Below are 24,472 nucleotides of genomic sequence, written 5' to 3'. Positions count from 1 at the left end.
CATCATCATATCTTTTGCTTATTGAAGCTTATATTGTGTCGAGAATCACACCCATATTTCAGCAACTTCCATCTAATCCAGTCGCAACCATAAATGAGACAGACTCCAGTGGAAGCTATATATGGTACCCATCACATATTAAAGCAAGTTATATACATTAGGTGATATTAATAAAAGTAAAGCGCATCGCAAAAGACGTACTTAAGAAGAAAAAAAGGTATGTTGCAAGGTGTAACTCGTTAGTTTGGTATCAGTATTAACTTCACTTCTCCACTGAGCCATATCTTCATTATTTGGAGACACGTTGATGAAATTGCAATTGTCTACATTCAGCTGACATCAAAGAAAGAGGTCTGCAATGAAATGACACTATACTCATGGCAGATTTACAATGTAGCATTAGTTTATTAATTTCATATAAAGAGCCATGTCTCAGCAAGAGAGGGATGAGACGTTGTTAGTGCTCAAGTTCATGCCAAGCTTGGAACCAAAGTGAGACATAGGCACAGAAATTGAGAGTTTTAAGACACTGCTCAATTTTTTTTTTTTTTTGCTTTACGTCGCACCGACACAGATAGGTCTTATGGCAACGATGGGGTAGGAAAGGCCTAGGAGTTGGAAGGAAGCAGCCGCGGCCTTAATTAAGGTACAGCCTCAGCATTTGCCTGGTGTGAAAATGGGAAACCATAGAAAACCATCTTCAGGGCTGATGACAGCGGAATTTGAACCCACTATCTCCTGGATGCAAGCTCACAGCCGTGCGGCCCTAACGATGTGGCCACCTTGCCCAGTCCACTCACTTGTAAATTGTCATTACATTTTGTCCCATTAGGGGCCAATGACCTAGATGTTAGGCCCCTTTAAGCAACAAGCATCATCATATCTTTTGCTTATTGAAGCCTATATTGTGTCGAGAATCACACCCATACTTCAGCAACTTCCATCTAATCCAGTCGCAACCATAAATAACAAGAATAGATAGCATAATACTTGAAAATAGTTCTGATCTAATATTTAGTATCCACTAAAATAAGTCACGGTCTTGAGGATATAACACAACACTTGAAAATTCTTATGATCTGTTGGTATACTTCAATAAATATAAATCACAGTCTTGAAGATCGCCGGCCCCGTGGTGTAGGGGTAGCGTGCCTGCCTCTTACCCGGAGGCTCCGGGTTCGATTCCCGGCCAGGTCAGGGATTTTTTCCTGGACCTGAGGGCTGGTTCGAGGTCCACTCAGCCTACGTGATAAGAATTGAGGAGCTATCTGATGGTGAGATAGCGGCCCCGGTCTAGAAAGCTAAGAATAACGGCCGAGAGGATTTGTTGTGCTGACCGCATGACACCTCGTAATTTGCAGTCCTTTGGGCTGAGCAGCGGTCGCTTGGTAGGCCAAGGCCCTTCAAAGGCTGTAGTGCCATGGGGTTTGGTTTGGTTTGGTTTGGTCTTGAAGATCTATAAGTAATTTGATGAACACTTGTATAAAATTAAAAGCAATTGGTTTCAGATTTCCAATTATTTTTGTTGCAACGTGTAGCCTCCTCTTTTGTCTGTGATTGAGACATTGAAACTATCAAAGTTCATAATTTTCACGTTCCGTATTGATGATAAAAGCGTAGTTTCCATGAAATAGTACTTCAAAGTAAGGCAAAATTTGTGCCAAATACGTGATGTCATATGCATATTCTGTTATAAGATGATGCTGTGTTGACTTGTGCGTTCAGTTGGAGGCTAGTTGTTGTTGTGAATACATCGTGGTCAGTTGTATAGAATAACAAATTTAATAATAGAAAAGAAAGATTTGAGTAGGATTCGGCAACAACTTGCAAAAGAAAGTAAGACTACCCTGTGGCCATTATAATAATGACAGCCTACCACCAGTTTTTATCAATAAGCCCCATTATGTACCATGGTATTGACAGTGACTAAGATCATATGAAACTTCTCTGATTGACAGGAACACTTGGTAGAGCTGTCAATCCGAGGTGTTGCCTACATCAACACGGACACCTGTGTGTCTGGTCCACATCTGGAGATCTCAGCATCACCCCTGCTATCATACATGGTTTTCGATGCTACAAGAATGGTGAGTCTAATGCATTGCTTAAGGAACAGCTTTACTACTTGTGGATGGGGAAGAACTTGTCAAGTGGGTTGCTGACAGTTCTAGATTATTTAAATAAAAGGGTAGAACTCCACAAGTACAGAAGAATTTGGAAAAGTAAATATTACCCATTTTGAAACAGACCAGTAGTTTGAGATATTAATTCAAGCATTAATCAGAAGTCAGTTTTATGCATAGACTAGCCCCTGTACCTATTACTGACAGGCGAAGAGGCAGCACGACTCAAGACAAGGACTTAGTACTTCTGAATGGCGGGACATTGTTAAACTGCACATTCAAATAGCGCCTTTGTAGACACTGCAAGTTCTTAGCTCCTATCAGGATTGGGATCTCCTAAGGAATACAAAAAATCATCTGATCAGAAGCAAAATAGCATTTTCTCTGGCCATTAGAGACTTCAGAGTGAACAAGGAAGTCCACTGTATTGCAGCCGATAAAAATCCCCGTAGAGTTATCCTGGCAATTGATAAGAAAACGAGCAATGTTGATTCTGCAATTCAAAACTGATAAACATCAACCATTGCTGGTTGACAAATGAATTAATATTTATGAGCCTACCGTGAATTATTTGAAATAAATATACAACCTGGCCGATCTTCATTTGTATCCCCGTTTTTGACTTATAAACTTCTCTACCAAATGACAGAGAAAATGTAACTTAATAAGCTACATACTGCTAGTTCTAATTTTGTTAGATGAACACCAAATGTGTTACTAGAGACTTTATTGTACATTATTAAGTGCCAAACTTCTTCCACTCTTTAAACATCTGTCTACCTCTGTCAAGTTTGGACCCTCTGATCCTGGGATTTGGAGACAACACTATACCATTAATACACAGAGGGAGCTGTTTATTCTGGCATCTGGGGAATCCAAGTGACTGTCATTTTCATTTTCCCAGTTTTCACGGAAAGAGGCCATAGTTTTATGTAATCTGAGGATAGGTCATGAGAGATAATGTGCATTCTAATTTCCTACAGAGGGAACTATGTTCATGTTAAGCAGATTTCCCCATGGTCCTATTTCTTACCAACTACATGGATCTATCTGGCCTTAGTTGAAACCTTTAACCTGTCAGAAACAATCAATTTAAACTATCTGATGAAAAGAGTACTGCTAATCTCTTTAAAAATGTTTAAGTGTGTTGTTACGTAGGGAACTTCTGTTCCATTTTGAAATATTGGTTTCTAGTTTATTTTTAAAATTGTCCCCACTATTACACCCTGGCGTCTACAAAATTCCCTGTACTCGCGCAAGCTATACATTGGCCAAACATGCCGGTCCATTGGGACTCGCATCAAGGAAAACCAAAGAAATATCTGTCTCAACCAGTCAAACAAGTTAGCATTCTGAGCACACCCTGTCTTTGGGTCATGATGTCATGTTCCAAAATGTTTGAGCTCTTACCCACACTGAACACTATGGGTCTAATATTATACGGGAAGCTGTGGAAATACTTAAAAGTCCTAACAATTTCAGCAGGAACACTGGCTATCAATTAAGTAATATGTGGTTGCCAGCCATTAAGAATTTATGAAGGTAGTTCCCTTCCCTGTCCTTTCGATATTGTTATTTTGTTTCGGAGTTTTCCATATTCGTACGTTTGCCATCACCAGTTGGTTCATTCCAAGCTATGTGTTAATGTCGTACTTTCATAATGTGTGTATGCTGGCTATGATCCCCCCTCCCTCTCACACCATCTCACATCATCCTCTGGTTTTCTCCACATACTTTCTTTTCATTCTTAAGCTCAATTCTATTCTATTCTGGTGTTTTTTTGTTACATTTTATTTTATTAGTTTCTATTTATTTCTTCTACCACATTCGTTCCTGATTCGTCTGATGTCCTCTCTGTTATTCCTCATGCACACACGGTATGATGAACATCTTAATTGGAGCTTAATGTTGTCGTCAGCTCCCGTTTGGAGTGCGGTGCCTGCATACAGCGAACTACCTGGTGAAAAACGAGCGTACCACTACAATTCCAACGGTAAAACAATCTTAAATTCAAACCCTCGTTATTGTAGAATACTTCCTTGGGAACAGTCGAGATTTTCTTCTGAAGACGTGGAGCAAAGTTTTCTGCGAAACATAATATCTTGTAATGTAAATGTAAAGACATGGCATAAGCCCAAAAGCCCGTATCATGTCTAAAAAAATGGGCCATGAAAGCATCAATGTTAACATTATATCTATATCATTAATACCTTTCTCTTTTCCAAATTCCTTCATTGCACTTGTCTTTGACGTTTATTTTTCTATAACCTTTCAGTCTGTCAAGGCACAAATACAACATCATACACCAGTGTCTCCTCGCATTCACCTTACCCTATATCTCAACCAAGCAGCATGGTTTTCTACCAGCTGGCTTTTGTCTAACAAACCTGGCCACTCTGCATAGCTTTGCATCACATGCCATTGCAGCTATATCACAGCTGGATAACTGCTACATAGACATTTCAAAAGCTTTCGATTCTGTAGACAATACTCTGTTGCTCCATAAACTCTCCGAATGATTTAATATTCATGGCGGTCTTCTGACCCTTCTTGCTGGCTTCCGACATAACCGTTGGCAGAGAATGGTAATATCGGGCACTTCACCCTCATGGCTACCAGTCACCTCCGATGTCCCACAAGGCAGTGCTCTTGGCCCCTTGCTGTTTTCCTTGTTTATGGACAATCTGCCATCCGAACTCAAAGAAACAGCGAATACCCTACTTTTTGCTCATGACTGCAAGATATTTAGGGAGATCAGGAATCCAGCAGATGCAGCTCTGCTACAGTCCTCACTTAAATCCCTCTTGAACTGGTGCCGTACTTGGAAACTTATCCCCAATCCACAAAAATGTAGCCACATGACCATAACACTACGTAAATCTCCTCTACCAACATCATACTACCTACTCGACAAGTCCATCACTGTAGCTATGCAACAGTGTGACCTAGGTGTAATATTCGATATAAAATTATAATTTAAGACCCACATAGAAACATATACAACCAAGGCTATGAAACTACTAGGCATTCTCTACCGCTTCACATAAATTTCTGACCCCATTGCTCTTCATCACTTCTTCCTCACGATGATTCAACCTCTCTTAAACTACTGCTCTCCAATTTGGACAACAGCCTCCCCCTCCAATACTAACCATTTAGACAGAGCAGTGTCCTTTGCTGCAATTGTTAGGAAACCCCAAGCTCAGAAATCTGTCTACGCAGCAGGTATTAAGGGCAATAAATGTGTCACCGCTGCACATCAGGCAACAGGTAGCTGACCTGAGTTTCCTCCACGGGATCTTAAATGGGCATTACCACTCAGAACATCTTGTTTCACTCTTCTCTCTCCGTGTTCCTTCCCGCTCCACCAGAACCAAGGACCTTCTCCACATTCCCCACACTCAGCACTCAATACTTCAACGATCTTTCCTAATCTGCCTCCCAACACTCTTTAACAATATTAATAGGAGACAAGAGCTTGACATAGCATCAAATAAAAGCATATTCGAAGGGGGTGTAAACAGTCTCTTAAAGATAAGTTGATGTTAACGGATTACGCCGTCATCTTCACCCACGACGACGTGACTATGAACATGGACATTCACATGGTTTTCGATTTGGACAGTTGTTATTAGTAGGCTATGTACCTGATATTGTTATATTTTGTTATGTTTGTTATATTTTACTGTGAAAGTTTACATTACTTTGTTAATTAGTCTGTTGACAGTGCAAGTGAAATTTGCTCAGTGTAGCTGTATCTTGTAAATAAATAAATAAATAAATAAATAAATAAATAAATAAATAAATAAATAAATGAATGAATGAATGAATGAATGAATGAATGAATACGTGTAAAAGAACACATTGATAACAAAATGACATGTTTTGTTCAGATTCTGTAAAATTACTTTTAAACATGTGTATACTGTATATGTACATTATTGTTTACATTGTGATATATGATTGATTATTTGAAGAATTGTGACAAGTTATACCGTGTGATACAGCTGCCCCTTCCAATATAGTTTTATGCAACCTGCAATGTTAATTCTGCCCTGAAAACATCTACAGTATGCTCAAACAACACAACCAGATTATCTTGATATTTACCGCCTCACTATGATAGGACGCCATAATATTATACTTGTATTAAACACGGGAAGGCATGCACGTGCCTTCTAGATCATATGAACCTGATACGCCGATGAAACACTAAATTGATATTGTACCACAGTTAACCTAATACACGCTGGAAGCTGCACAGTGTACTATTCGGAACCGTATTGTAAAGGCGCGGCAGAGGGGCTTACATATGAGGTGGGGGGGTTCGAGTCCGGGGCAAAGATTCCATATTTTTGAAATATTTGTTTAATACATGCCACACGTAATGTAAGTTTAATACCTGTTTTCATGCAAATTGTGTGTGAATTAATGTGCTTGTGGCAGGCTGGACACGTACGGATCGGAAATAATGGGAACACAACTCCTCTGACAATGTTTTATCGCAGATGCTTGATGTGACGACCATTTTGGTTTATGCATATTCAAGCCCGGTGTTCAAGAGATCGTCTTGCGCACTGAAGCATTCCAGGTGTAATTGCTTGGCAGACATCCGTGATGAGTTCCTGGAGCTGGTTGGGGTTATATGGCACTTGAGTGTAAATGACATTCTTCAAATGCCCCCACAAGAAGAAGTCTAATGGCCTTAAATCCAGTAATCTAGGGGGCCTAGAAACAGGGCCTCCTCGTTTTATCCATTCCCTGGTAGTTCCTGGTACAGATGGTTACGAACGGGTAATGTCGAATGTGGCAGAGCTCCATCCTTTTGCAACCACATTGTTAAACGATCGTGTAAGGGCACATCCTCCAGCAGCAGTGGGAGTTCCTGATGCAGAAAGTCCAAGTAGTGTGGGCCCGTCCAATGGCCCTCAAAGAAATAAGGTCCAGTCAGGCGATCCCCCAAGATTCCACACCACACATTCACTCCCCATCGCACTTGGTGGGCCGCCTGTCGTACTCAGTGAGGATTGTCCTTACTCCAGTTAGTACATGTTGTGGTGATTGACGTTTCCATTATTGTGGAAATGAGATTTGTCCGAGAACACGATGTGCGATACGAATGCTGTATCATTGTCCAGCCTGCCTAATAGCCATTGAAAGAACTCCATTCCAGCTTCAAGATCCCACCCATGGAGCTCTTGGTGTAGCTCAAGATGGTTTGGGTGAAATTTATGTTCATGCAGTATTCGCCAGACAGATGGCTGCACCTGTTGTGCAGTTGCCCTTGTACTGATGTATGGATTATTATGAGCTGTCTCCAGAATGGCCTCTTCTGTTTCTATCGCAGACTGGTGGTTGCTTGGAAATTATGTCTATTGTCCTTAAGCGTCTTTCAACATGGCGGAATGTCATAGCAGCCGGGTGTCGCCTGTTGGGATATCATTCCTGGTACAGACATAGTGCCTAGCAAGCATTTTGTGTTACTTCCTCATAAATGAGGAGCATGTCAACAACAACAAGCCGAATGGCTGCCGAGATTACATTCAGGTCCTAGCCAGCAGAGTATGCACAGGGCACAAGATGAATAATAGCATTGTTCTACTGTTTGAATGTGCAAACGTAGGCCTGTGTTTACATATTCAAACATCATACCAATGCAAAAGTATTTGAACGATGCAGGATTCAAACCACCCGTTGACACATTCTATCAATTGCTAGACTAACGCCTAACCACATCTGCTACGCTACACTGCTAGGAACATGCTGGTAGTAAGACGAGGGTAGAGTATATACGCCATACAGTTCGATATTTAACACATTAATTACTGCATTGTTACCAAGTTTTCTGCATTGATTCTCCTCTTCATTACACCCGGTCATGAGGCACAACACATTAACACAGTTACATTGTCAAAGAACGTCGCTACATTATTTCAAGGCGTCATATTTTGCAAACAGAAATAAATATTCAGACATGAAAAACTTGGTGCAGGACAGGCAACAGTGGAAGAGGTTCATCCCATGACAAGGCAGAATACCTAGATGATGATGATGATGATGATGATGATGATGATGATATAACCTGTCGGTAAGTTTCAGAATCGTGTGCAAAATATGCTCACTGGATATTAGTACCATACAGTACGCCTGCAGGGGAGCAGCCACCTTATAACCATGTCACACTTTAGTTGGGTTGCATAAAACTGGATTGGAAGGGGCGGTTGAATCACACGGTTGAATCACATGGTTGAATCACACGGTATGAATGTCGAAGTCGTTATTGACACTTTAATAGATCTGGGAAAGATTTCTGTATTTAACTTAATTACAGCTCTGGTTCCACACTTCTGTTATCTCCAATCTCATTGCCTGGACTCTTGTATGCTTTTATTTAATTTGTTATGATGGCTGTTTTGCCTCATAAGGCAATTACCACCACCTCACAAAGTATACAACATTCTACAGTGATTGAAGTTCAGCAACATCATCTTTGTGATGGTGGTGGTTTATTATATTAAGGGACAGAGCAGTGAGATCTCTCCAGAAATATCCTATACTATTAATGCTATAAGATTACAGTTTGCTGTAAATCTGTGATGAATATCAAGTCATTTATAGAGGGAGGGGAAGAGAGAGAGAGAGAGGAACATGAAGAGGGACACACGATAGGATTGACAGATCAGTGTGGGAAGAGGAAGTGATAGCAAGAAGAAAAAAGGACAAACAAGGCAGCAGTGCAAGAAGATGTGGAGAATGTCTTTGTCCTTTTGTGTTTAGTTGATTGTCTGTGTCTCATCTTTGTTGATCCTTCTTTCTTCACTGACCTCATATTTTGTTTATCCTATTGTGTGTTCATTTTCCTGTCCCTATCTTTCTATATGACTTGATTTGACATTTGTTTGTTCCTTTTCATTACCAATGATGAATATGTTTTTTTTTTTTTTTTTTCTAGGTATCACATCCCTCAAAAGAAAATACAACACTGTTTGATGAGTTGACAAATAGTTTTAAAAAGGCAGAAGAGGATTTGAAGTATGAATGGTGAGTTCATGTTCTCATATTGTATTTGTTTAAGTGCTCAATGAGAGTGCATACATAAAGAAATAAATGAACTGGATTAAAGCCACTATATATATATTTATTTAATAATAAAGCCAAGCTTTCAGCCAAATTGCATTGGCATCATCAGGGCATGTGAAATTTTGCCTCCGACAGTGAGCAAAGAAATTCTCCAAAGGAACGTGGAAGTCATGCCCATACTATCCACGGCCTACCCCACTAACTGGACTCAAGGATCGTGGTGCTGTGCTGTGGTGGTTGGGAGGGAAGTTACTGATTCACTGCCCTCTGTCGACAGTTTGAGTGCGTCCCGCTGTGCCATGGTGGTGTTATGCATGTATTTCTGCAGTACAGGTCTCCATATTTGATAACTTGAAGCCATATTCCCTGTTGATGTTATTTGGGCGCAGCTCTATCTCTATGGCTTCCCTCACAAGACGAGCATAGAAGTCTTTTACACGCGCGATGACCTTCGCCTAGTCAAAGAGGATTTCATGCTCTGTACTGTAGAAATGTTCTGCTAAGGCAGATGGGCTTATAGCGTTCTCCGTGGAGGATGAAAGAGCGACATTCTTTACTGACCTGATATGCTCTTTCACCCTGGTGCTAACAAGCCTTTTTGTCATGCCAACATATGAACAACCACAACCACATGGAATTTCATATACGCCCGGTGTTTCAAGATGTGGTTTTTCTTTGACTGGTTGAAACAAGGATTTGAGCTTCTGGTCTGCAGTGAAAATTCTCCTTCAAACTTTATATACTAGGGTGGCTTTAATCCAGTTCATTTATTTCTTTATGTTAATACAATGAGCCACGAAAACCTATATTCATTAATGAGTGTGCATACAGTTCGGCTAAGCAAAAAGTTTGTATTCCTCAATCAATAGTCAGTCAGTCAGCCAGTCAGTCAGTCATTCAGTCAATCAATAAATCGATCAATCAGTAATCAATCACTGATCTGTGTGTATGACTGTTACCCAGGTGGCAGATACCCTATCAATTGTTTATCTAGTCTTTTCATAAATGTTATCAAGCCAGGCTGAGTGGCTCAGACGGCTGAGGTGCTGGCCTTCTGACCCCAACTTGGCAGGTTCGATCCTGGCTCAGTCCGGTAGTATTTGAAGATGCACAAATACGTCAGCCTCGTGTCGGTAGATTTACTGGCACGTATAAGAACTCCTGCAGGACTAAATTCCGGCACCTTGGTGTCTCCGAAAACTGTATAAGTAGTTAGTGGGATGTAAAGTAAATAACATTAACCATTATCAATGCGGACTGTTATCTGTTATCAATGTTTTCAAATATGCAGATTGCAATTAGGCTCACCTACTGTACAGCACTATTATTCACCACTGATCTGTAATTAGGGCAGTTTCCCTGTTGGCAGATTCCCTATTGGTCATTTACTTAGTCTTTTCTTAAATAATTTTAAAGAAGAAAACATTTAAGCTTTGTAGGCCTTTTCAATCGTGAAATTACCAGCGTTTTGTCCTGGTGTAGCAGTGGGCTCGTCAGTTGGATTGCTACACCTTTCCAGCATGCTGTTGAGACACCACTACACACCTCATATGTAGGACGATGCAGTGACAGTGCATTAGGGGAAGCATGTGCCTCCACTTAACGTAAATAAATAAATAAATGAATACTGGATTAAAGCCACTATATTTATTTAATGAAGCCGAGTTTTCAGCCAAGTTGCATTGGCCTTCATCAGGGCATGTTAAGTTCTGCTTCCGATAGTGAGCAAAGAAATTCAAAGAAACATGGAAGCCATGACCATACTATCCACTTGTATAAATGCCTGCCTTCGGCAGAATTTGGAAATTTATCGAAAATCACCCTCTGAAAATGATTCCAATAAAGAAATATTTGTCCCAATATTTCCTCTTGAATTCCAACTTTATCTTCAATATCTTTCCTATTAAGAAAAAAAACTCAGACTTATTCATCTGCTAATGTCATTCCACACCATCTCTCTGCTGACAGTTCGGAACTTACCCCCGTATGAGTATCCTCTTTACCCAAGACTTATGTTAGAGGAAGAAGATCCATTTTGGTTTTGAACATATTTTTAAGACAGAATAGGACTGACAAATTTTAACTGTGTAAAAACACTGTTAATTTATATTTTCATTCACAGCAATCTTGACCAGTATACATATAACAATCAGTTCTAAATCTCCACTTGTGGTTGACAACACATTTCAACATTAGTTATATCAAGAACATGAAAATTGATATAGGTGGGTCAAATGAGCTCCCGTATGAATATCCTCTTTACCCGAGGCTTATGTTAGAGGAAGAATATCCATTCTAGTTTTGGACATATTTTTAAGTTGGATAGAATAGGACCGACAAGTTTTAATTGTGTTAAAACACCATTAATTTATGTTACTCACATTTATGTATTGTTCACATTTTAAAAATTATTATCCTGGCATGTTAGTCCTAAGAGATTATTAACGTTCATATATTATACTATATATGGTTAAATAAGGTCCCAAACCTTGACCTAAAGGTTGTCTACAGGCTGAAGATGCCCAAATAATGGGTGAAACATGTACCTGATAAGTCTACATAAATTCATGTAGATTCAAACCACATTAAACATGGGAAGTATTGAATAGGTGGTTTTATTAAATTATCCTTGAGATTTTATGCCTAACTTACAGCTTAGTCAAGTTGCTCATCTGCTTTCTCCCAAGTCTTCCCAGCCCAACATTTTTATAACGCTACCCAGAGTGTGGGGCCCAGGAGATGACCTGGGGGAGTCATTAATTTAACCTTGTGACTCTGGCTAATAAATGGGGGTGAGATGCAAATATAAGAACTCTACATGAGAGTTCTTTTAGCGTCTCTCACCCCAATTCTACCTACACGTGGTGCCCCTGTTAAGCTGAGCAACCCAGCGGAAGGTTGGGTATCAACCCCAGCGGGAATCTGGGTCAGCGAGCCGACAGGATGTGGAGGACAGTGAAAGGCAACGGGAAACCACCACTGGCAGTATCTCCCAAGACGTTCATGAGATGGACCTCTTTGTAAAAGATTCCGGAGGTAAAGATTCCCCTCATTCGGACCTCTGGGAGGGGTGTACAATGAGGCTTTAAAAATATGGAAGGAAGGAGAAGAAGAAAGAAGAATTATTGCGGATAGGGACGTGGAATGTTCTAACCCTTTTACAGGAAGGAAAATTAGAAAACGCTAAATGTGAGATTAAGAGAAATAATTTGGATGTATTTGGAATGTGTGAAGTGAGATGGGGTGGAAGTGGAGAACTAAAAAGCGGTGATTTCCGAATGTACTATTCGGGTGAAGATAAAAATTGATAGCATGGAGTTGGAATACTGATTGGAAAACGACTGAAGAACAAAGTTATGAAGGTTGAATATATCAATGGAAGGATTATGATGATAAGACTGAAAGGGAAAAGAAAAGACTTAGTGATCATTCAAGTTTATATGCCGACCTGTAATCATTCTGATGAAGAGGTGGAGGAGTGTTATGAGAAGATAGATCAACTCATTGGGAAAGAGGAAAAGAATGCATGTATTATTGTAATGGGTGATTGGAATGCGGTTGTTAGTGAAGGATCAGATGGTAAGACCATTGGTAAATTTGGATTGGGAGACAGAAATGAGAGGGGAGAAAGGTTGATTGAATTCTGTAATGAAAATTGCATGGTGGTTGGAAACACTTTGTTTGACAACCACAAAAGGAGAAGGTATACTTGGATATCTCGATTAGATGACAAGAAATATCAAATTGATTAAATAATGATACAACAATGGTATAGAAACTGCCTAAAGAGTGCTAAATGTTACCCAGGAGCAGACATTTATTCCGACCATATATTAGTTGTAGCAGAGGTACAGATTAAATTTAAAATAGTATGGAAAGGAAAGAAGAGAGAAAAAATTAATATTGAGAAACTGAAAGATAAAGACAAGTGTAGAGAACTAGAGGATGAGTATTTTAACAATAATACATTAGGAAATGAAACAGAAAATGAAGAAAGTAGATGGGAAACTTTTAAAAATGGGATAAAAGAAGCAGCTAAGAAAACGCTTGGAGTCAAGGAGAGGAAAAGGGCAAAGAAGGAATGGATAACATCAGAAATGATAAGTAAAATGGAGGAATGCAGGAAATGGAAAACAGTAAATACAGAAGAAGGAAAGCGTAACTACAGGAAGTTAAATAATGAATTAAGGAGTGAAACAGAAAAAGCAAAGAAAAAATGGTTGACAGAAAAGTGTGATGAGATAGAGCAACTGGAGAAAGAAGGGACATATGACTTGATGTACAAAGAAGCAACAAATATAGTATTCAGAGGAAAGAGAAGAAACAACAGCAATAAGGAAATAGAGGCTACAGATGGCACAATGATATATGAACCCCAATAATGAAAAGATGGGAAGAATACATAGAATGGCTATATGATCGGGACAATCGACCAAATGAAGAAGAACTTGAATTAGAGGAGGAAGATATGGTTAAAGGGGATGATAAAAGGGAAACCATACTGAGAAGAGAGATCGAAGCATCACTGAACAAGATCCTGCTGAACTGTTAAAAACGTTAAGTAACGAAGGAAGAAAGGAGTTGATTGGATTATGTAATCAAATATACATGTCAGGAAAATGGCCAAAGGACTTTAGGGAAATCATCTTAACACACTCACGCCCGTATCCGAGTTATTGCCTATAGCGCGTGACCATGCTGTGGACCGTATCCGAGTTAGCCCGGATAGGCGCAACCTTGAACTCGAGCTGTTCCTACGCAGCTGGGATCTATTTTGGTCACAAATATGTGCGAGAGTGATGAAAGTAATACCCTTATGAATGTTTCTACTCACCGAAAACCACATGGCCATGGCGATTTTCCCTCCCAATGCACTTTCTTTCTTTTGTTTCTGAAGGTAGCCTAGTGCTCGCACAACTAGCTGCGTAGTTGGTTTGTGATTGCACAAGCGTGTGTATAATCACGTTCTGAAGTATAACCATGGCATGTAGGGACAATATAAATGATGCACGTGATGCGAATTTACAAAGCACAGTTTTACAGCAGCTTGAAAGTTATCTTGGCCAGGTGTATACAGTCTATATGGACAATTATTACGAATAGCGTTGGACCCGCGAAACAATTACGGGAACAGAACACTGGCGTATGTGGAACAATACGGTCGAATAGGGGTGTACCAATAGATCTAAAGGAACACCAGGCAATTCTCAAACGGGGTAAAAAGTGAATCCGACATACAAGTACAGTCACCTCTCTCCGAAATCTCAGCTCCATCTACGTCATCAGCTCCAAGTCAATGTCCTGCAATTTTGCCGCCAAAAAGGGCACCGGCCAAGGATCCATCATTTAGGTTAGATGCAAAGAGAAAAGAGTATATTCTCTTAAAATTTCCACCATCAAATATGGACAAGTTCCCCTGAAGAAGGTGCAAAGTGTGCTTCTAAAATAAAATTATTAGTGAAACACGCTATTTTTTGGATGTTTAGTGTTCCCATTCACCCAGGAAAGTCTGACATTAACTACCACACCCTACAGAGATACTAGAGGACTTCATTAAGGTATGTGGAAAATTTTGTTTCCATATCTTGTTCAGTTTAGAACTTATTGTGAAAAGAATTCGTTGTTGTTTGCTCTGCCACTAACAGCTGGAATAGCTGGGCCAGCCCTTTAAATAGCCGCTCAGATGATGGGCGTGAATGTGTTAATCCCTATGGAAAAGAAAAAGAACAGCAAAAAATGTGAAGAACATAGGACATTGAGTCTAATTTCACACGCAGCCAAAGTCTTACTGCGGACGCTCAACAGAAGGATATATGGAAAGCTGAATAACTTTATAGGTGAAGAACAGTTTGGTTTCAGGAGAGGAGTTGGAACAGGAGACGCCATTGGACTTCTGAGGGTGATAGGAGAGAGGTACATAGAGAAAAACAGGAAGGTTTATGCTGTATTTATTGACCTTGAGAAGACTTTTGACTGTGTCAGATGGGACAAATTGATGACAATCCTGAAGAAACATGGAGTTGATTGGAGGGATAGAAGGCTAATAAAGAATTTGTATTTAAACCAGAGAGTAAGAGTGAGAATAGAAGATGAGTTGAGTGAAGAAATTGCTCTTTATCATCGACACTGTTCAACATCTATCTCGAAGAAATAATCAATGAACGTTTTAATGGAAATAGTGGAGTTTGTGTTGGAGGTAGGAGAGTAGAATGTATAAGATTTGTAGATGATATGGTTGTGATGGGAGAAAGTGAACGTGAAATGAAACAAATGTTAGATAAACTCAACATGAAACTAGAAGAATATGGAATGAGAATTATTAAGAAGAAGACCAAAAGTATGATAATTGAAGGAAAAGGTAGAAGTTGTCATATTAGTATAGGGGGAGAAGAAATAGAGCAAGTCAGTAACTTCAAGTATTTGGGAAGTATGATCAGAGATAATATGTATTACATGACAGAAATTAAGAAAAGAATTGCCATAGCAAAAGAAGGCTTTAAGAAAAAATCAAAATTATTTTGTGGACCACTAAACAAAGATTTGAGGAAAAGACTTGCTAAGTGTTACATTAGGAGCATAGCACTGTATGGTGCAGAGACTTGGACACTGAGAAAGATGAGAGAAGATTGGAGGCACTAGAGATGTGGGTATGGAGAAGAATAGAACGAGTGAAATGGGAAGCACGGGTAAGGAATGTGGAGGTATTACGAAGAGTTGGAGAAGAACGAAGTATGTTACAAATCATTAGAAGGAGAAAAATGAACTGGATCGGACATTGTTTGAGGAGGGACTGTTTACTGAAAGAAGGAATGATGAAAGGCAAACGAGGAAGAGGAAGGAAAAAATATCAAATGTTGGACAATATCCAAGAAAATAAATATTCGGACATGAAAAACTTGGCACAGGACAGGCAACAGTGGAAGAGGTTCATCCCATGCCAAGACCTGCCATAAGGCATAATACCTAGATGATGATGAGCCAGAGTGCTATCAGTGTGGACCGAAAATTATTTCACTTGCCCATCATTAATCCAAAACATTGCTACGAACTTGCAGTTTCTACACAGACAGATGCATCTCCAGATCCAGTTACCAATGTCATTTTCTCAAGCATTTTTGGCACAACAGTCATGAAAGCTCAGCGCAAAACATTCTTCAACTCTTTCTCATTTTTATCCAAAAATGAAATATAACACATTTTCCTCTATGAAGAATGGGCATTCAGCTAGTGAAGTATACAGCCTGCTTCATTTCTTGACTCCAAGTTATTTCTAGACCAGTATAGTTTATAGTCTAGCCAGAGGTGTCTTTTTCCCGTTCTCTTCCATTTTGTTTCACTCATCCCCATGATTATGGAGAAGAAAAGGACAAAGAAAGTATAATGCCATGCTTTATTGTTATCTTTCAGGTCAGACAACCTGAGTTATGACTCAGATATTGGACCATTCCTCTACCTAGCAGGCATTCCAAGTGTCAACGTGTGGTTTAGAAGAAACAAGACACAGGTAATGTTTGAGAAATCTTATCATAAAAATGTTCATAAATTCATTTAGTAAGCTGCTGAAAATTAAGATTATCCATGGTCGTCATATTTCTTAGTGGATTATAAACCTCAAATCAGTATCTGATGGCAATTGATTTTATATTATTAGTTTTGATTATGTTACTGCATATTAGTAAATCCTTTGAGAATCAGGCTCATTTTCACAAAACTATTTCATCTGTACAGAGACTAGAAAAAATGAAAACCTACAACCTGTTTTCCAGTCATTGACCGGGTCAGGGATGGAATGAATGAAGCAGATATAGGCTGTTAGTACGATTGGGTCACCACTCCCAAAGTGATTTATTAATGAATGATAGATGCTATGAAATGAGAATGGAGAGTGTTGCTGGAATGAAAAATGACAGGGAAAACCGGAGTACCCAGAGAAAAACCTGCCCCGCCTTCGCTTTGTCCAGCACAAATCTCACATGGAGTGACCGGGATTTGAACAACGGTATCCAGCGGTGAGAGGCCAACGCGCTGCCGTCTGAGCCACGGAGGCTCCACAGAGACTAGAGTGCTTACATAATTGTCTGAACACACATAGAATCTTAAGAACTGCCTGAAGTTATAACAAGAAAGTAGGTAAATACATTATTTACCATATTTTCCACTGTAGAAGATGCACTTATTTTACTCTTAAAATAGGCCTTAAAAATAGGGTGCATCCTATGAAATAAAGGTACAGACTTGTTGTGCTATTTTTTGTGAAAACTTTTTTTATGTGCTGTCTTTTAACTTCTAAGACCTTTGTCGTACACACTTCTTTTGATCTTCTAAGAACTTTGTTTAGCCATATGATGCAACAGTACATAACCTTCCCAGGACTTCTCACATAATACAGGATGTCAGTAGAGGGTATTCTGCTGAAGCAGTCTCGCCCAAATTAACAGTTACTGAATCAATTTTTGTGTGTATGTATTCTATGTGTTTATCATTACAGTAGTTACCGGTAATTGTGGAAAATACTAACAGGAAACATTCGTACACGATATCTCAAGCTGTAAATTGCAGGCCATGAAATATGCAGAGGAACTTGGGAATAGGAAGCTGAAAGACATTTTGGGCCACGAGGAACAGAAAAAAATGATTAGAACATGGCATGGTCAGAAACACATTATGAACAAACTGTAAAGGGAAGCGTGCAAAACGCGGAAGACATGCCATGTGGCTGAAAAAAGAAAGTAAAGTGTTGAAATGGGTTCAAGGAAATCAGAAAAATGGCATTTTGATTTCAAAAAAATTATTTTACTTACATGGGGTTGAAACAGCTTGTGAACATAAGGTTGAAGATTTCAGAGGGGAGCATCATGCTGTTATTGTTCCATGAAATGTAAGGGACTCGCTGTGTGTGCCAAAACTAAAACTTGTCAGAAATTGCCAAAAGGATATGAAAATAAAATTATTTCCTTTCACAGATTTGAGATTCAACAATAAAATAAGACCAGTTTTGGAATGGGACAGAAGCGCACATGGACAACACTCTTCTTAAATTTGATGTACACTCAACGAGGACTGTGACGCAAGTGTGATAAACTGATATAACTTGAAAACAATATACTCTTGCCCATGGGTAAATAACGCAAGTGTCAAGCTTGTATTATTATTATTATTATTATTATTATTATTATTATTATTATTATTATTATTATTATTACTTGTAATGTATGTATGTTTCCATCTATTTAGTATTAGTATTGTTATTATTATTTACATAGTCGGATGATCGCATTGTTTGTGAGGTTATGTCAGTGACACTTGTGCTGTATATAGATATTTATATGAGTTCAGTTAATGTAAGAACCTGTAATTAATAGTATATAATTATTATTATTACCTGTATATATGATTTTTAACCCACTACAGTACTGAGTAACACACTGTAACATCCAGATTATCAATAGGTAGACGAGAACTATGGAAAATATTCTTTACGTTATATCTGGGCTTTAAGCACTTTAGAATTTACGAGAAGGTATTTTATAACATATCTTTCTAGAAGCCTGGCCAGCCATATATATAAGGAGGTGGTCTTGATGGTAGAGACGAGTTATTGCTTAGTTGGAGTTATGGTTTAACAGGTATGGTAGTGTATAAGTATATATTTTGTAGAATGAGAACATTCTAATTGTGAGAACATGCTAGTTATATTTGTTTAGCGAGGAAATCTTCTGGAAATATCTGCCTCTGTTAAGGTTTACCAGTCAGTAGAATTTGCTATTCAATCACATTGTGAAATTTATACTATTCAGTCACATTGTGAAATTTATATGTGAGGTAATAAGAGATGCATAATTCTTTTTAGACTCAGATCCGACTAAGGTAGATTTTCATAAATTTTGTTTGTCCATTTACATGTAATTTCAGTTTTACATGTAAATTAGGTTATGAATAATTAAAGTAATACTCCACAACTACTGGTATAGGGTCCTCACTGAGATTAAACAGCTTAAGAGTTTGTCAAAATTTTACACTTATCAAGGTCACAAGTAAACAAACAACTTGTCATAAAATCTATATTTAAAGGAGGCATCAGTAAAGTCCTTGATGCAAGTAGGTTTTTAGTAGCAAGACCACAAGGCACATCCATGGTCACGAATTACCATGCAAGAATTAGCATTATTCTGTAAGATAGCAATGGTTCAATAGTTTTAAATTTTGTATAATAAAGCTGACACTAGCGTTTACAGCTACTTTACCTCTTTAATTAAATATTTCTGGACGTTTTGAATATTTAAATTAGAGAAAGTAATAGCGAGGTCAACTTTAAGTAGCACAACTCGATTATTTATAAATACAGTAGAAGACCGTTGTTGAGAGAATTCATAACAGTGAAAAGTTTACTCACTATAACAGATTGTCATTATATCCAATTTTTTGTAGAAGTCAGGAAAAACCCCATATACATTGAAATCTGTATGAAATGGCAATCACTTTGTTCAAAACTTGCGTTTTCGCAGATGATATCTACACTACGACTTACTCGTTTGCGATCGATCACCTTCGGTACCATATCTATTTGTCACTATGTACACTTGCAAGCTCTCTCATCGACATTCGAAGGCGAACTGAATATGTACCGTGAAAACATATTTCAAGCGCACGTAAAGAAATGATAACCTCCTCGCTACAAATTTACATGGGAACAGCCTTTCCGAAATTTAACTAGACGTGAGGAAATATAAACTATCCTCTGAAATCAGTGATGTAGTCTGTCATATTTTGAGGTGTATCACATTCTTACTTAATTTCAGTACATAACATTAAAATTAACCAATTGTTTATTTCAAGTCTTTATTTCTAATGAATTAACAACTGCTATCAGCCACATTATTTATGTATTTATTATGAAAATGTGTTATCCTTTTTCATTTTGAATTTTCTTTTAGAGAACAGCAGTCGACTGGTATTACTAATTGACTCCAATGTTGCCTCTGAATGTCGATGAGAGAGCTCCCAAGTGTACATAATGAGAAAATGATACGGTACTGAAGGTGACTGATCGTATTTTGCGGCAAATGTTTCAGTTTTCTTATTTAAACAGTGTCACCTAACCTAACTTAACCGTACTATATGTATCATGAAAACATATTTCAAGTGCCAGTAGAGAAATGATAACATTCTCACTATAAATTTACATGATAATAGCCTCTCTGAAATTTAACTGGATACGAGAAAGTACAAACTAACGTCTGAAATCAGTGATGTACTCTGCTGTATCTTGAGGTGTTTCACATTCTCACTTAATTTCAGTGTAAAGTATTAAAAGTAAGTGATTGTTTACTTAGTCTTCATTTCTAACCAGTTAACAACTGCTGTCAGACACGTTCTTTACGCATTTATTACGAAAACATGTTCTCCTCTTTCATTTCCATTTTTCTTTACGGAGCAGCAGTTGAAGGGTATTTACTAATCGACTCCAACATTGCCTTTGAATGTCGATGAGAGAACTCGCAAGTGGACATAGCGAGAAAACGATATTGTTGTGAAGATATTTCAGTTTTCTTTTTCAAACAGTGTCACCTAACCTAACTTAACCGTACTATTTGTATCATGAAAACATATTTCAAGCTATAAATTTACATGATAATAGCCTTTAACCGGACGCAAGAAAATATAAAACTAACCTCTGAAATCAATGATGCACTCTGTCATATCTTGAGATGTAGTATTTAGCATTAAAATTAAGCGATTGTTTTACTTCACGTTTATTTTTAATGAGTTAACAACTGCTGTCAGATATGTTCTTTGCGCATTTATTATGAAAACATGTTCTCCTCTTTCATTTCCATTTTCGTTTACGGAACAGCAGTCGACGGGTGTTACTAATCGACTCTGACATCACCTCCGAATGTCGATGAGAAAGCTCGCTAGTGAACATAGCGAGGAAACTATAGTGAAGATGATTAATCACATTCAATATAATAGCTGAGTGCATAAATATTGATAATGGAAAAAATCGTGCATGCTTAATTGCTCATAATAACGGATGCATCAGCAACAGATGCATCAGCGATAGGGATTTTGCTGTAACCGAAGGATAATACACAGTTTAATATAGGAGTGTTGAAGAGACAGACAAAAACTATCGTTATAACGGGGTTCTCATTGTATGCAATACTCACGATAGCGGACTTCTACTGTGTAAGGTTGGTGGGATCCTTGTAGGCTCCTAAACTTTTGAGCTGGCTCCTCAATTCAGAGAAAATTTCTGCAACCCTGGATTAGTTAATTCAAAGGCTTACAGATTGATCACTGAAAGGCATAATAGAGTATGTATTATATCATCATTACTATCATCATTGTCATCATCAAATACATAATAATTCAGTATGTTTCCTATCTTCTAGAATGAAAGGAAGAACAAATTCCCAACGTACCACACAGCCTATGATACGCTTCATCGGATGACGAATTTCGTAGATCCAGATTACCATTTACATAAAGCTTGCACTCAACTGAGTCTTGCGATGATATTAAATGCAGCAGGTAATGTTAATATTAAAGTAAATAGTTTTAGTGTTATATGAAATTAATTTCATTTCTTTGGTCCGTATTGACGATTGACTACTTCCAACAGGATGGGCGGGTCCACCTATTCAGTATTGTGTATTGGTCCACGTATTCAGTACCATGTGTTACACTATTATTATTATGTATTATACATCGGGACTAGTTTAGACTTTTCCTTTAGGTCATCTTCAGCCTAGATACATCGTTTGGGGAAGATATAACATGTATACACATTTATCATAATCTGTCACATACTAGATGTCTACAACTATTAACATTCCTTAACTTTAACCCCTTCAGTGGTGGGTTCTCACAGACCGCCTGTGCCAGAAAAGTGAGGTTCTATCGGAGCAGATGATTTATTTTTACGAAGCAAGAATGAGTAACAATTATTAAGGGAACACATTCATGTATTATTCAAGATTAATTAAAACTTACTTTACACTCTATTTACACTTTTTTTACAGTAGGCCTGTAATATGATTTCATTAAATATTGGTGTTTAGTGAATACTGTCCTGTAAGCAATACATTTTAATTTCAGGCTTTTGTATTATTCTCATCAACAACACTAATGAAACAAACTGTCAAATATCATAAGAGTTTATTTCTTTCCAAAACTGTGCCATTTCATGCGGAGATTTATTTACAAGTTTTTCAATGCACTTTTCACATATGGATTTTTTTTCAGTCACTGTCAGATTTACAACTTCATCTGTTAGAAACAGTTCAAAACAGTAATAATCCAACCCTCACACCAAGATTTCCCGTAAATGGAATTAAACTAGATCGCACACTATCCCCAGCCTTACACTTTTTCCACACGAATGTATATTCAACTTAGCTTCTGACGTATCTTCCTCACTTTTACTAGAAATACTAAGAAGGTCATCGTCCGAAGAATCAATAGAAACATTATCACTGTTATCAGAAATACTAATGTCACTTATACTCTGCACGACCTTACTTCTAAATTGAAGTTTCGCAAAACAAATGAGCATAGTCTTTCCTCTGTTAGCAGCATGCTATGCCCGCGAGAACAGCTGATGCAATACGACCGTGCTAAACAGCCCTATATAGTAAAATGTAATACCGTTCTCAGAAAAACAAATAAATATGGATTGAAAACAAATTCATAAAATCTACACTTACAAACAACATCTGACACTAATAAGAGAATATATTATTAAGATTAAAAAAGAATGAGGAAATAACACAACACTCACTGCCAATGGCTGGCACAGGAAGGAGGTTATGGCCTACAAAGGGAACACTCCACTGATCTCAGAGTCACTGGAACCCTCCAACAATGAATCATTGTCACTATCACCAGCTCCCAAAGATATTATTAAACTTTCGACGGAGTTCTCCATTTTCCCACGCCTCACGTATTAATCTTTGTGTACTGCGCACAACTTTCCTCAAGTCATCGGCACTGACATTCACCACAGCTTCGGCTAACAGGTTTTCCACCTCGGGTACAGTAAAATGCTTACTTTTTGTTGCAACATAACCCTTAATCTGAGCCCAAATCTTCTCTATTGCATTGAAATGGCAATGATAAGGTGGAAGTCGAATAACATTATGTCCATGACGTCTTGCAGTTTTGTCCACGACATACACTGGAAATTGTGGCTTGTTTTCTGTCACAAGCTGCAACAGTTCACCTTTCTTCATGTTGTCCTGCACATGAATGTTGTGCCTCCTTAACCACTCGGCAAGAATCAACTTCTTTGCTGCCATTGTCGGAGCTTTGTCTTGAATTATGGAATGGTAGGGGGCATTGTCCATTATTATTGTACAATATTCAGACAGGTTATTCATTAGTGTGTATTCAAACCAGTTTTGAAAATTGACACTATTCATCTCCTCGTGGTAATCGCCAGTCTTCTTAGACCTCAGAACATATAACGAGTTAGGTACAAATCCGTTTGCGGTACCGGCATATAGCACAATAATTCTTCCCCCCTTTCCAATGGGCACTGCCATTGTACCTTCCACAGAATCATCTGTCCAGCCTTTTTCTATGGTATGGTTTGCGTTAATCCATGTTTCATCTAACCACACAATCAAATCAAAATTTTCCTTTAAAACGTCCCTTAAAAACCAGCAGCGCCACATCACAATATCACTTCTCTCCATTAACACTTGCCGACCGTTTAATTTCTTGTAACGGAATCCCAGTTCCTTTACCACAACATTCAGTGAAGTCTTACTTTCATTAAATAGTTCACTTTCCTTCAGAGACTCGCGTAGCTTCGCAAGAGTAGGGTGGTCTTTTCTGCGGTAGTAGTCATAAATATGACGACGAATGGCATCTTTCTGGAAACTGCCCAAGTTCGTCACTGGTTTGGTCCGATTCCTTTTCTTACCCGGAATTCCAAACTTAGAGGATCCAGGAGATTGTTCCTCAGCATGGTATTTCTCCTTTCCAACTGCCACTACTGTGTATTTACTTACTTTGGTAGCGTTGGCAGTTCTCTGTGTGGCTCGTGCTAAAGGAAGCAATGTAGTACTGTTCTCCTTTTCTTTCTCAAAGTACTTGCGCACGTTGGACACAATTTCATGGGCCTGGCTTCTCAAGGGCGTGCCTTGTCCCATACCTCTCAATTTTTACCACTTGTCTTTCCCGATCTACACTGAGACATGGTAAACACGACGAACTAAGTACACTGATACACGGACGTAAATAAAACTACAGCTATTTAATAA

The 24,472-nt window shown here is 38.4% G+C and overlaps 1 protein-coding gene across 2 annotated transcripts in view; it reads left to right on the top strand.

Annotated features, from left to right (window-relative positions):
• LOC136883361 (N-acetylated-alpha-linked acidic dipeptidase 2-like) overlaps window positions 1-24,472 on the top strand; it is a 50,955-nt gene that overhangs the window by 8,796 nt on the left and 17,687 nt on the right. For both annotated transcript variants that reach the window (XM_068229691.1, XM_067155623.2), the window contains exons 2-5: window positions 1,959-2,087; window positions 9,076-9,164; window positions 16,611-16,707; window positions 21,599-21,737. In XM_068229691.1, the coding sequence (XP_068085792.1) occupies window positions 1,959-2,087; window positions 9,076-9,164; window positions 16,611-16,707; window positions 21,599-21,737 (454 nt within the window). The remainder of the gene's footprint in view (window positions 1-1,958; window positions 2,088-9,075; window positions 9,165-16,610; window positions 16,708-21,598; window positions 21,738-24,472) is intronic.

Source organism: Anabrus simplex, chromosome 11 (assembly GCF_040414725.1).
Source record: "Anabrus simplex isolate iqAnaSimp1 chromosome 11, ASM4041472v1, whole genome shotgun sequence".
In the NCBI taxonomy this organism is placed as follows: Eukaryota; Metazoa; Arthropoda; class Insecta; order Orthoptera; family Tettigoniidae; genus Anabrus; species Anabrus simplex.
The sequence above is the reverse complement of the archived record's forward strand: the minus strand, read 5'-3'. Positions and strand labels throughout refer to the sequence as shown.